This window comes from Symphalangus syndactylus, chromosome 16 (genome assembly GCF_028878055.3).
Source record: "Symphalangus syndactylus isolate Jambi chromosome 16, NHGRI_mSymSyn1-v2.1_pri, whole genome shotgun sequence".
Classification (NCBI taxonomy): Eukaryota; Metazoa; Chordata; class Mammalia; order Primates; family Hylobatidae; genus Symphalangus; species Symphalangus syndactylus.
In genome coordinates, this window is record NC_072438.2 from 15,598,747 (window position 1) to 15,613,359 (window position 14,613).

The 14,613-nt window shown below is 54.7% G+C and overlaps 1 protein-coding gene across 4 annotated transcripts in view; it reads left to right on the plus strand.

Moving 5' to 3' along the window:
* The window catches only part of PPP2R2C (protein phosphatase 2 regulatory subunit Bgamma), a 242,700-nt gene that overhangs the window by 186,136 nt on the left and 41,951 nt on the right, over positions 1 to 14,613 (plus strand). For all 4 annotated transcript variants that reach the window (XM_055245412.1, XM_055245414.2, XM_055245415.1 and 1 more), the window contains 3 exons: positions 288 to 453; positions 2,856 to 2,968; positions 6,097 to 6,274. In XM_055245412.1, coding sequence (XP_055101387.1) covers positions 288 to 453; positions 2,856 to 2,968; positions 6,097 to 6,274 — 457 coding nt within the window. The remainder of the gene's footprint in view (positions 1 to 287; positions 454 to 2,855; positions 2,969 to 6,096; positions 6,275 to 14,613) is intronic.

The window sequence follows — 14,613 nt, forward strand, 5'->3', positions numbered from 1 at the left end:
TTAGGGGGGTGTCCAGCATGTAGCAGGTGCTGGGGAACATTCGCATTAGCAAGTTAGCTGGCTCGGGTGTGCATGTTTCATGGGACCGCACAGGAGCGGGGCTTGTCCCTGGCACACTGCAAGTCATGGGCCGGTTAAACTGTAGAGAGTTTCATTTGACCCTCGAATTGGATCCCTGGCACGGCTCGGCACCTGGTCCCATGGCCGGCCCTGCTGGGTCCCCGGAGGTCCGAGCCATCGCCCTGCAGGTCACGGTGCTCAGGTCCCTTCTCCGGGTTTCCCTGCAGAGTAAAAATGCGCCCCACAGCCAGGGCGAGTACGACGTCTACAGCACTTTCCAGAGCCACGAGCCGGAGTTTGACTATCTCAAGAGCCTGGAGATAGAGGAGAAGATCAACAAGATCAAGTGGCTCCCACAGCAGAACGCCGCCCACTCGCTCCTGTCCACCAACGGTGAGGCGCCGCCCGGCCTCGCTTGCGTGGGCATGGGCCGTAGATGTTTCTACCAAGTGCTGGTTTGTGTTTCACTTATATTGTGAGCATTTTTCTATGTCTTCAGAACGCCTAGAAAATAATATCCTTTTTGAGTGCGTGTAAATCCCATGAGTGACTATGCCAGACCCCCTCGGACGCTCCCCGTGGCTGGACACAGGGCTGCCCCCTGCTGTGAATAGAGCCCTCCGAGCCATCTTTGTAAGCCTTTGCTTTGGGGTGAGGGAGTGTGATGGACAAGGATGCAGGTTGCAGACACAGAGGACACTTGACACAAAATGAACCCCTCCTCCGCACACCGAATCCAGAATCCCAGACTGGGGCTGTCACCGCGGCCCTGTGGGGCAGTGGGAGGAGCCTTGGTTTAGGACCCTGGCCAGCCTCTTCATCCTCCTGCCTCAGGGAGGGGCATGTGCCCCTCGGGCACCGGAGGCTCTCGGCCTGATGCCTGCTTCCCAGGCTCCACTCTGAGGGAGTGGCTGGGGCTGTCCTGCTTGGCTCACCATGGGCCTGGGTCCCCCGCTCACGCCCCCTGCCCATCCTCCTTCACCTGGGCCCCCTGCTGACCCAGGCAGCCTGGGGTCAGGTAGGACTCACCTGGATTCTTTTTTTTCTTTTTTTTCTTTTTTTGAGAGACAAGAGTCTTGTTCTGTCACCCAGGGTGGGGTAGAGTGGTGCGATCTCTGCTCACGGCAACCTCCACCTCCCGGGTTCCAGCAATTCTTCTGCTTCAGCCTCCCGAGTAGCTGGAATTATAGGCGTCCGCCACCATGCCCAGCTAATTTTTGTATTTTTTTATAGAGACGGGGTTTCACTACATGTTGGCCACGTGGATCTCGAACTCCTGACCTCAGCTGATCCGCCTGCCTCAGCCTCCCAAAGTGCTGGGATTATAGGCATGAGCCACTGCGCCCAGCCAGGACACACCTGGATTCTGTCCCTGCCCTGCCTCCCTTGGGCAGTGGCCTTGCTTTCCTGAGCCCCAGCAGGGTGGACACAGCTCCCTTCTGGGGTCCGTGAAATGGTGCCCACTCAACCCCCTGAGAACAGTAACTGCTGCACGAGCACCAGCCAGGCTACGAGGCGCTGTCCCCACGCCTTCCCCGAGGACGTCCATGCTCCTCAGCCGGGCCTCCAAGGCTTTCCTGAACGTGGCTAGGCTCAGTTCCTGCCAGCCCACCTGTGCCTGAAGGCCATCCTTGCCCTTACCTGGCCAACTCCCTCCTCATCCCGTAAGCCTTGCTGGGTTCCAGCCTTTTCTGACCTCTCCACTGAGCCAGGCATCCCTCCTGTGACACCTCGGCTCTTCTTAACTCCGGTTCACCCCCTCTCTGGGCACCTGCTGTTCTAATGGTGTTCTCCCACCAGGCACCTCAAAGGCAGGGTCTGTGTCCCCTAAGGGGCCCTGCCCAGCAAATCTATCACCTGAGCCAGCAGGGCATGAGAGGTCCTCCCGAAAGGCAGGCCCTGGGGGACAGGAGCCTCGGGTGAGTGCTAAGCCCCATGCACCTGCTCCTTTTAAAAATATTTAAGAAGGACGTGTCAGCCACGTGCGGTGGCTCATGCCTGTAATCTCAGCACTTTGGGAGGCCGAGATGGATGGATTACTTGAGCCAAGGAGTTTGAGACCAGCCTGGGCAATGTGGTGAGACTCTATCTCTACAAAAAAAATAAAATATTAGCCAGGTGTGGTGGTGAGCGCCTGTAGTCCCAGCCACTCAGGAGGCTGAGATTGAAGGATCATCTGAGACCAGTAAAGTCAAGGCTGTGGCGAGCTGAGATGGTGCCACTGCACTCCAGCCTGGGTAATGTGAGTGAGACCCTGTCTCAAAAGAAAAAAAAAAAAAAAGACACGTCACTTTCTTCCTGCCTCTCTGGAGAAAAGGTCATCTTTCAGCACTCCCTACACTCCGCTCCCCTCAAAGCTTCCCACCCTGGTTTTGAATCCTGGCTTCACTCTTTCCTAATGGCAGGGCCTCGGGTACCTTTCAAATGCTCCACTGACACCAGTTCTCTTCCCAGTTCCTTCTCATCAACATGGTGCTGTTTGTTTTGACTCCTGTAGTAGTCAGGGTTCTCCAGAGAAAAAGAATCAGTAGGGTATGAGAGTGAGAAAGAGAAAGGGGGATTTATTTTAAGGAAGTGGCTCGTGTGACTGCGGAGGCTGGCCGGTCCGAAATCTGCAGGGAGGCCGAAGGCTGAAGGCCTCGAGACAGAGGTGCAGTTCTGGTCCGAAGCCGTCTGTTGGCAGAACCCCCTCTTTCCCCAGGAGGTGCCTCATGATCTCACCTTCTAAAGTGGATCTTCTGTTCCATCCGGCTGGTTAATTATGTGACTCACTTTATTTTCTTCTGTTTTTAAAGATAAAACTATCAAATTATGGAAGATTACCGAACGAGATAAAAGGCCCGAAGGATACAACCTGAAGGATGAAGAGGGGAAACTTAAGGACCTGTCCACGGTGACGTCACTGCAGGTGAGCTCTGGTGAGGGGGAAGTAGGCACACGCCTCTTTATTACACCTGAAGATTTTAGGGCTGGAAAAGCCTTTGAGATTTGAGCCAGAGTCAGGTGCAGACCCTGGTTGGGCTGCTGGCTGCTGGGTGGCCACAGGCGTCTCCCTGCTCCTTGCCTCAGTTTCCTCACCAGCAGCATAGAGATGACCACGTTTCTTCTAGGCGTCTTGTGAGTATGCAGGGGTGGTGTATGGCTATAAAGTGCTTTTCGCCTATAGCTGAGGGTGGAGAGCAAGGCAGATAATCCCTTGTTATAAGAAGGGGGAAACTGAGGCCCAGAGAGAGACAGCAACTCACCTAAAACTGCTCAGCTGAGTGAGTAGGCAGAGGCAGAAAGAGAATGGGTCAGCAGAGCTTTGTGGCTCCTGAGTCCTTTACTGAGGGCAGAAGGAAGCCTGGACCATGTGAGGCCTTCAGCATCTACAAAGGCCTGAAACAGACATGGCCTGAAACAGACATACCCTGAAACAGACACACACGTGCCCAGCATCCAGTGAGCTGCCATAAATATAAAGCGGTAGTCATTGCTCTTCCTGAGAAGAAGAAATAAATGTTTAAATACGTTGGCCTAAATGACTGGCAAATTGCACAAATAAATTCTGAGGAAGTGGGCAGCCGATTAGCTTCGATGTTGAGTAATGAGGGTGCTGGTGCCCCCTGCCCCACCCCCAGTCCCAAGAAAGTTTATGAGGGTTTCATCTAGAGGGAAGGATACAGTGATCACATCTTGATCACCCTGGTGTTTGATGCAGAGCCAGTGGCCTTCATAAAATTCCTCTTTATGTCCCTCCCAGCATTGGAGGTTTTTCTTTGTAAGTCACACACATCCCAACACACTTAACTGTCACTGAGAACGTGGGTGCCCTGGTCTGTCCTCATCCTGCCTCTCACCTTGTTTGCTTCCGATTTCACCCACGCCTTGCTAACCCTGCACAGCGTTCTACCCACCCTGCGCAGTTCACACTGGAGTCAGCTGTTTACTGAGGAGCTGCTCCACGCTAGGCCCTGGGCTAGCCCTTGGGGCCCTAGAGGTGAGCAAGGTTCAACTCAGTACCTGTCCCCAAAGTGTCCCCAGCCCCCAAGGAAACAGATATGGAATGACCTTCACGCTGGCGGTCAGTGCAGTGACAGAGGAACACAGAGAGGCCGTGGGCACCCCAGGAGGCCTTTCTCTACTTTATCAATTTGGTGAACTCCCATCCATCCCATAAAACCCTACTGGCCTTCACCTCTGTAAAGCCTTTCTGCACAGGCCAGATGAAAATTGTGATCTTTCCTGTGTCCCCTCTTGCCTTTTGGATCCGACACTGTCTGTCCTTAGTGTTTGTGTCTTCCTTGCCCCTCACCTTGACTAGACTGTGGCTTCTGCGGAGGCAGCATGTTTTACTCATGAAACCCCCAAGCCTTCAGGGAAGGTTTCCTTTCTCTCTTCTTCTCTTTACTAAAAAAACTGGCTTTGAGCTCTGGTTTGGTGGATGGCAGCCAATGGCTGGAGCACTGGACAAATTGGGTCCCAAGGCTGCCTGGAGAAAACAGAAAGCAATGATGCCAGAAGGAAGGGGGCGGCGGACTGAGATGCCAAGACTTTGCTGGGCCAGTGATGCTCTGCCCTTCTCCAGAGCAGTTGGACTCCCTCTCTCTCCTGAGAGTCCAGGGATCCCCAGGGTGGGCAGTGGCTGCACCCCAAAGGAAGGGAAGGTTAGCAGCTTACCTAAAATATCCAACACAGGAATACATGCAGGGAGGACGCCTTGGAGGAGTCCAGACACACTAACATCAACTCCCAGGCACACAACCTAGAAGCAAAGTCACAGAGGCAACAACGCAAGAACCACCCAGAGCCAGGCTGTCACTCACACTGGTGCTGCACGCACACACACACACACTCATGCATGCACATACACGTATACTCAGTCATGCATGCACACTCACATGCACACTCATATGCACACACTCATACATGCACTCTCAGCCATGTACACTCCCACACACACACGCTGGGTGCCCTGGTGTGTGGGAAAATTTAATGCGGGCTGCAGAGCTGCCTCTGCTCCAAAGGAGCTCAGTGCTTGTCACTCTGACTGCAGCACCGAGGCTGTCACCTCCCATCTCAGCTGTTCCCTGAGAGCTCAGGGACACAGCCCATTCATTCATTCACTCACACATTCACTCATTCACTGGAGAGTCTCTCTGCTAGGCCTTGGACTGAGCACCAGAGAGACAGAGAGATAAACAAGAGGTGACGCCTCGCTCCCATAGCTGGTCCCTAGTCCACTGGGAAAGCTGATGGGACCAGATGACAGCCTCAGGGTTGGTCAGGGCTGTGCAAGGGACCTTCAGGGCTGTGAAAGCTCAATGTCTGATGCCATGGCAAGGACTCCTCACACCAGCCGTCCGAGATGAAAGTTTGTATGAGTCAGGCTAACTCCACCACTGTAACAAAACACCAGCAGTCCAGGGCCGAGCACAGAAATGCATTTCTCACTATGGGAAGGTTCAGCGTGGATGTGCTGGTTGGGACACAGCTCTCCTGCAGGATCCTTCCATCCCCATCCCATGAGTCTCCGTCCCTAAGGCTTGGGTCCTCACCTTCCAGGTGGGGAAGGTGCTCCCGCTGCTTAGCTGCATCAGGGCCAGGTATCACTTTGCTCACATCCCATTGGTCAGAACTAGTCATGTGGCCATGTCTGGGCACAAAGGCTGCTGGGAAATGTAGTCCACAAGTAGACAGCTGTTTCCCAGTGACAGCACTGCATTGCGGGAGGGAGGCGAGGAGGCTTGGCAGACAATTGGCTGGCTCTGCCACAGTATCTTTTCATTTCATTTTAGAGTTGAGGAAATTGGGGTGTAGGAGGGTTCAGCCACTTATTCACAGACCCACAGCAGGTAAGCATCCATGCCTCTCTTGCAGGGCTGGTGGGCGGCGGGCATTTGCCATCTGTCACTGCCTCTTTCAGACCATGGAGGATCAGAATGGACGCCCACCCCTGTGTTCCGGCCTCCGGTTGGGATCACATGCTCACGGCATGCTATGTCCTGATGCCACCACCTGGCCTTCACCTCCTCCCTGCCTCCTCATCCTCTGCAGGTGCCGGTGCTGAAGCCCATGGATCTGATGGTGGAGGTGAGCCCTCGGAGGATCTTTGCCAATGGCCACACCTACCACATCAACTCCATCTCCGTCAACAGTGACTGCGAGACCTACATGTCGGCAGATGACCTGCGCATCAACCTCTGGCACCTGGCCATCACTGACAGGAGCTTCAGTATCCTTCACCGTGGCCCAGCCGGTGCCTCCCACGGGCAGAGTAGCTTCCGGTGGGCGGCGGGTTTGGTTTGATTGGCAGCCAGCTGGTTTGGGGGTGGCTGCATTGTTTAACTTCTTCAGTGAGGCACCTCTGGCTCCTAGTGTGCATGTGAGGCCCAGATACAGAATCATATGTCATGTCTGTTTCTGAAAACCTCAAAGTCACGGCTGCTGAGCATTGCACCCATCACCTCCTCCAGCATGGCCATGAGCCCCTCATCCTAGGGCCTCACCAGGGGCCAGGAAGGAGACAGAGTTCAGGGTTCAGCTGCTCTGGACGAGGGACTGCTGGCCTTGCTCAGTGTCCACTGAAGGCCCCTCAGGGCCCTCCCCACTGGGGCCCAAGGCAGGCTGTGTTAGCATAGGAGGACCAGCACTGGAGCCCCAACCAGGGCTTCGGGTAACAACCAGGGTGTCAGAAGCCCAGCTGGGCTGGGGTCCTGAGGGCCCCCTGCTCAGTGTTCTCTTGTGTCAGGGCAAGCTAGGGGCAGCAGCATTGACGATTCCCACCGACTGCTGGGGAGAGAGCTGGCGATGACATGAGCACCGTCCTGCAGTCAGGGCGAGGCTTGGCCTGCCAGGGGGCTGGTGGGTGGGCAGGCAGGTTGCTGTGATGTCACTATTCTGCATGCAACCAATGATAATAATAATTATAATAACACACAGTGAGGCTCTGTATGCCAGGCTCTGTGACTGACATCAACAAGCATTCATTTTAACTCATTTCATCTTCACAACAACCCTATGAGGTAGGTACTATTATGTCTCCTTTACAGATGAAGAAACTGAGTCACAGAGCACTCAAGTTAACTTGCTCAAAGCTCACAGCCAGCAAGTGTCAAAGCTGGGCCTGAAACCCAGGCCTTCAGGCCCCAGACTCCCCGCTTCTAACCTCCATACCACACTGCCCTTTGTGGAGGATGCCACCCAGGTGTGTCTTGGAAGGGATGGGAAGACCCTCCTGAGAGCCTCCATGCAACTGGATGGCCTCCCGACTCCAGGCAGCCTGGGCACCCAGCAGTGGTCAGGAGTGGGCTGTGTCCCTCGGAGCAGTAGAAGCTGGGATAGCTGTGGGGAGCAGAGGAGGCAGGGAGCAGTCCTGGAAGTGTGAAAGAGAGTAACAAATGGCTTTTGTGGGCTGAGAGTCAGGCACAGCCAGAGACCCCTGGGCAGGGAGACCCTTGGAAAACAGCAGGAAGGGAACAGAGCAAAGCGTCGAATGTCCCCTGAGCCAGCCAGAGGGTGCAGGGCACATGTGTGGGCTTCGGAGGCAGAAAGTCTGTTTGGGTCTGACTGCCACCTTCAAGCTCTGTGACCCTGGGTGAGTACACTCACCTCCCTCTCTGAGCCTCCGTCTTTTCAATCATGCCTCCTCATAGAGCTGTGGGGTGCCATCAGTGAGCCCCTCTGTGTGATGTGCCCAACCCTAAGTCAGCACTTGGTGGGTGTCAGGAAGCATCAGCATCTCTCTCCCTTCTCCTGTCCCAAAGGCATGGAGTGCCCAGAGCTAGGAGGCTGGATTGGGCTGGCCAGGAAGGTTCCAGGAAGGATTGGGACCCAGGCCACTTTGAAGGCTTGAAGCTCAGATTTCTCTGGACATACAGGGCTGGGCTGGACATCTGTCTGACCCTCCACTGAAGCTGAAAGGCCATCGGGCCCCACCAGTCCACAGTGCTCATAGCAGCAGTTGCTTAGGCTCTCTGCTGCACGAGCATGTTTGATGTGGATAACTGTTTAAGAGAGCTGCGGGCCTGGTGGCTTCAGGGGCTGGAGCGGTGTGGGCGATGGCTCCCTGGGCTGATTGCTTCTGCTCTCTTCTGTGGCTTCAATCTCAGGTGCCACTAGTTCAGGCCCCACCCTCCCAGAATAAAGTCCAGGAGAAACGAGACCAGTTCTCTCTGAACTGTCCCGCCAGGACCCTAGATGGTACCCCATGGGCTCTAACTGGGAGTGAATGCCTTGCTGTGATTGGCCAGGCTGGACTCCTGTACCTCTCCCTGGTGCTGGAGGGAGTCAGCTCCGCCCCCAGCCCCTGGATGTGGGGGAAGGGTGGTCTCCTAGCAGGAGCTCCAGGTCTGCAAATGGGGAGGGTGTGGGGCTCACTGAGCTGCCTGGAAGGTACCGTGCAGTTTACAAATCAGCCTGCCGTTCGTTGTCTCACTTGGTGCTCAGAGACAGTGGTAATTTGATGATCACCCCATTTCACAGATGAGGAAACGGAGGCTGGGGGAGATGAGGGACTGGCCCAGAGTCCCCAGTTGGCAGGGGCAGAGCCAGGGCTCATGCTCAGGCCTCCATGCCTGGTCCAGGGCTTTTGCCCGGGCCTCGGCCTGCCCCCTGCAGCCCTGGGACAGTGGCAGCCACCCTTCTCGAGGCCCCGCTTCCTTCCTGCTGGACTTGGGTGGGGATGGTAATTGCTGCTCGGTTTTCCTGTCTGGGCTGCTGTGAGGATTCCGTGTACGGATGCTGAAGCCCTTTATAAAGAACCATAAAGCCCTGGAGTATGGAAGGGATGCTGCTTCATTTCATTTATTCAACCATTCATTCCCCACGCCTTTCTACTCCCAGGCCCACACTGAGCCCTGGGGACATGGGGACGAATGGGAGAAACTCAACCCTTCCCTGGAGGGCTCAGGGGCTGTTGGGGGACACAGCCCCGCCATGGCAGTGGAAGTGAGGGAGTCATCCTTGCTGTAGCCCAGGGTCTGGACAAGCTGCTGTGGGGGCCGCCAAGGAGGCCAGAGAAGGAATTTGGGTAGGAAGCTCCCTGGGCTCGAGGAGGCGGACACATGAGGAGGTGGAAGGTGCCGGAGCTGTGGCGCTGTGGATGGTGCAGGCAGGGGGCTTTCTCCTGGGGCGGGGGCCCCGAACGCCAGTCATTCACAAAACCCCCACAGCCGTGACTGCCTCCACATGCTACATGTGCTTCCGTTTACTTTTCCCATTTTAAAAAGTTGTTTTCTTTAAATCAAGTTGCTTTATTTTTGTCTAAGTAACTTTCTTTTGAAAGGGAATTGAATTTCACCATCATAAGTTAAAGTATCACATACCATCAACAGGAGGTAGCCGCAACCATAATGGTTATGCACACAAAACAGTGGGAGTAAGATCCAGCCTCAGCCCTGTCTGTTGGAACTTTCTGTGATAATAGACTGCTCTGTCTGCACTCACGGGGTGGCAGCCACCAGCCCCACGTGCCTGCTGAGTGCCTAAAACGTGGCTTGGTGACTGAGGAGCGACATCGTTAATTTGATTTAGTTCCGGTTAATCATACTTCAAACGAAATAGCCACATGTGGCCAGTGGCTACTGAACAGGTTGCTGCAACCTCTCTCCAGGTTGCCCTTAGACCCTGAAGCTGGTTCTCTCTCAAAAGATGGAGGTAAACATGTGCTTCAGTGTTAAGGGGGAGAGTGCAAAACAGAGACATCCCCCCTCATTCATCAGAAGGGTTGAATCCTGTCTCGGTGTCTGCATCTATATTACATTACTGGAGGCTGTGCCTACTTCTCACCTGCCTGCTTCCAGGGGACGGGAAGCTATCAAGCTATTGATGTACGGTAAACAGGGGCGTGTCACTAGCCAGCTTTGGAGGTGTGTGTGTCGTGGGTGTGTGTCGTGGGTGGATTGGATTCCAGCAGACAAGGCTGGCGGCTTGGGAACCAGCAAGGAGACCCAAGGAGAGAGAGTGAGAGGCAGGGCCAGAGCGTGGCCATGGGTGGGAGGCGGTGGAGGAGTGAGATTGTAAGGATGGAGATGTCATAGATTTGGGTTGTATCATAAGTATTTTTGGATCAGGGTGGCCACAGGACATCCAAACAAGTTGGTTGTGAATAAGAAAAGGGGGTTGGTTCATCCCAGGACTGCAAAGTCCTCCCTGGCCATTACCATGAGCCTTGCCTCCTGCCCCGTCCCGAACACACAGATTGTGCCCTGTCCACATGTTGCAGAGCACACCATTTACCTGCAGGTATTTATTAAGCACGTAGTGTGCCAGCCCTCATGGGTGATGCTGGAACTAGATAAAGATTCTACCTCCAGGAGTGGACACATGATAAACCATTGGTAAAATACCCGGCATTGGAGCAGGTGGTCCGTGGGTGCTACAGGGAGTCGGTGGCCCAGCCAGCACAGCCATGTACATTTCTCTCCAGCCAGGCCTGCTGCTGGCTGCAGGCCTCAGGTTGGTGGAGGGTAAGCCAGGGGTGTGGTTTTTGCCAACTGAAGATGTAGACATGGAGCTGATGGTGTGTGCAAGAGGTGAAAATAATGATTATTGACCAAAGAATCTGAGCCAGGTGAGGGACAGTGACAAGGGAGGAGTGTCAGCAGATCGGGGGCCCCTGTGGATCCTGGGAACGTCCCTGGCCACACACCCTGCCATGTAACTCTGTGTCAGATCTCTGTGTAACTTCCCATTCTGTGAAAATGATTATTAATTCATCGAAATATAAGCATCTGGCCTTAGCGATAAAGGAATGTGTGTCTATGGCATGCACAAGATTCTGAGCTGGGCTTGAGGCAGCCCTGACAGGGCAACTTAGGCATTTGGCAGGAGTTGAGTGGAGTCTCCAGGGGCACGTGGTGGCCATGGAAACCTCCCCAATTGGATCTATTCATTGGGGAACCTCAGTGCACCTGGCGCTCCCCATGGCCTGCTGCTGCAGTGACAAGACACAGACCCAGGGCTCACACCACAGAGAGAAGCCTCACTTGGCAGGGAAGGTGTGAGGACTGTGGGCTGCAGGTGCCACGATGGGGCTGATAGCAGCCAAGTAATGAGAGGAGGCGTTTCATTTCTGACATGGGAGGAGGCCAGAAAGGCAGCTGAGACCCCGCGCGGAGCTGGGAATTGCTCTGAATGTCTGAGATACCTTCTGAGCAAGTCTCAGTGGGATGGATTCTGGCTGTCAGAGGGTGACAGTTCTGATTAGTCCTGACAAGAAAAACCCAGGGTCGGGAGGCCTGCGTCCGCGCAGAGCCAGGGGAAGTCGTGGGCTGGACTTGGGGTTTGCGTCCTTTTGACCCTTGCTCTCCGGGGTCCTCACTTGGCCCGATGACGCTGTTCAGTCCTCCGTGCCCACTGGAGGTTTTCCACCGCGTCACATCTCCTAAGTCCAATCACTTCCCGTCTCAGCAAAAATGACTTTTAGTAACCATATCAAGAGAAAGGAAAACGTTTTTTAGTAAAGGAGAAAAAGAGGGCATTGCTTGCATTGCTTTGACCATCGGACAATGAGAAAGGTGACTCAGAGGACATCTCTGCTGGAATGCCGTCATTGGCTCTCAGATGGAGGGAGGGAGCCTGGTGATACTGAGGCTCTGTGACCTGTCTCGGTGTAGTCACCAAGGCTCACGCAAGAGGAGCCTTGCGAGCCTCCTCCCTCTCCCTCACCCTCAGAATGGAAAGAGGTGCCCAGCCCTCTCTACTCTCCCCCGACACTTGCCCAAATCCCGCCCTGCCCTGCCCAGAGCCTTCTGCACAGCTGTGAAATTGGCTCATCAGAACCTCTGGTCTGACCATGTCAGCCTCCCTTAAAACTCTCAAGGGTTCCCCTCTGGCTTCTGGAGAAAGCCTGAGCCCCTCCACAGTGCCCTGTGCCTTTGGTGACCAGCCCCTGCCCACCTCTCAGGTCACACTGGCTCACTCCTTCAGCCGCTGGGTCCCTGGCATGGGGCAGGGTGAGACGGAGCACTGCCATCCGCCATCCCTTCTCCTGACCCTGCCATCTGCCTCTTTGGCCTGGCTGACTCCTGTTTGCCCACATGCAGCATCTCATAGCCCATTGCCCAGGACAGCCTCTGACCCGTCCCTGCCACAGGCTGGTCAGAGCCCTTCTAAGCCTGCGGCTCCTTGGCTGCCCCCGGTCACATGGGGTTTTTTGTTACTGTGACAGCCTCCTCCATTTTGTGGTGGAAGCCCTGAGATTAGGAACCCAGGGTGAGGCCTCTCTGCATCCCTTGCTCCACACAGGACCTGGCAATAGGAGGTACTTGTGAACAGTTGTAGGTGGAGTGGGCTGGAAGTTCACCATTTCCATGTGGTCTTAGGATACAGACACCTCCTTGTTGATCTGGGCACCTGGGGAATCAGAGACCCCAGACCCTAAAGTGCAGGAGAAGGAGCCGGGTTTTGGGCTCTGGCGGGCCTGGGCTCAGACCCATTGCTCAGCCTTCTGGGCCATCAGCTGCCCTGAATGTAAAATGGGAAAATTCCCTTTTATAAGGATATTTGTAAGGAATAAAGAAATCTTTCACATAAAGAGCCTGGTGCCTACTTGGAGCCCAGCAAGAGGATGGTTTATTTTGTCTCTTAAACAACAGCCCTTCAAATATTTAAGGTTGATTCTCATAAAATCCCTGCATCTCTGATGGTTAAAACTCTGTTTTCTATGGTGCAGTTTCAACATCTATTTCAGCAACCTCTTGCGTCCTTTAATACCAATATTTTGAGACTGTTAACGCAGCACTGGGTGATTTTTCTTGAGTCTGATGTGTCTTAAAGGTAACAAATTGCACAGGAGGTCTCAGCGGGTGGACCTCTGCTTTATTTTTAGCACCCAGAGAATTTAAAAGATGGTTCGATTGGTTTTTCTCTCCCTTAGTGATTTCTTATGGTGGGAACTGGCATCACACCAAGCCTCGGCCTGGAGAATTTCTAATTCCCATTTACAGAGCAGGTCCACGTGGCCAGGTGGGCTGGAGGGGGGTGCAGCGATTCACCACAGGAGGCTCAGAACCTTCATCAGCCCATGCCTGCCTGAAGACTCAGCTTGTCCTCTGTGCAGGGAACAAAGGAGGGAGCAGACACGGTCCCTCTGCATGCAGGCTCTGTGCTGGGCCAAGGGACCCTGAGCCCGGGCTCTACCCCTGCCTCTGCTACTGACCCTCATCAGTCACTCAGTCTTTCTGCACCCCCTTTATCTCATCCACCCCATGGGAGTGTGTCTCCTGTACCAGGAGCTGTAAAGGTGGGATGGCCGATGAGTATGGGTCCTGATGTGGTGTAGACACGCAACCTTCACCAGCCCATGACCTGCTGTTGGGCACCTTACAGGAGTCTGGACCCCTTGAGCCCATGCTCAAGCCTCAGTGAGTCCCATGATCCCATCGTCCGAATGCACCCAGAGCCCACCTGCCTCTCTGCCCCCAGCACGTGTCCAGGCCACTGTCTCACCCTGATCATGATGGTGACCTGACTGGCCTCCCTTCTTATGTCTGGGAGCCAGACTGCCAGGGCTCAGACCTTGGCCCCAAGACATAGGGACTCTGCGGCCTCGGTCAGCTCACTTGGGCTCTCTGTGCCTCAGCTCCTCACCTGTAAAGTGAGGAGAAGCCCCTGTTGACACCATATGGCTGCTTGAGGACTGGGTGCTATGATGACATCTGTGAAGCCTTTAGGGCAGTGCCTGGCAAATCACCAAGCTGCAGCATCATTGCTTCATTAGCTGTGTTTCCCCAGGTGTCTCCTTACGGTCTGTTCTCCTACAATATGAGAAAAAAAAAATGACAAGATCATGTCACTCCCTGCTCAGAACCCTTCAGCAACTTCTCCCAACTTGGAGTAACTCCGCCCCTTTCTCTGGCCTCCGAGGCCCTGCAGGAGCTGGCCCTGGCCCCTCCCTGGCCCACTTCCTCCTCTCTCCCCTTGATCCCTGGGCTCAGCCTTCCCGGCCCCCCACTCTTCACCACATTTCCAGCCATCTCCTGCAGCAGAGCCATTTTGCACTGGCTGTTCCCTCTGCCTGTGAAGTTTCTCCACCCTCATCCACTCAGTGGACACCTTCTCAGAGACGCCTTCCTTGACCAGTCTGTCGGAACTAGTCCCTCCCCTCCCTGACTCCCTCAAGCCCCTTTCCTTGAGGCTTGGCCCCTACCTCGTTCCCTGTTCATTTCCCGCCTCTCTCTCCTGGACTGGCACCTTCATGAGAGCAGGCACCTTGTTTGATTTACCTGGAATAATGCCTGATCCAGAGTAGATGCTCAAAGAATGGAACCAGCACAATAAAGTGAGATGAGTGTTGGGATAAGGTGGGGAGGACCCTAACCTCCTTAGAAAGTCCATGATGGAAAGACATTGGCACTGAGGCTTTTCTCCTGGGCCTGCCACGTGGTCGCCTGGCAGGTTGCTTCACCTTCCTGGACACCAGTTTCCCCTTCTCTTGGCTGGACTGGAGTCCTGAAGCTGGCTTTCATTGAGACAGATGGGTTGTCCTTGCCAGGTCTCCCTTCGTCTGGCTATGTGCGACTTTGTGTCTTGCCTGCTGCTGGCATGACACAAGGTCATACACGGCTTGTA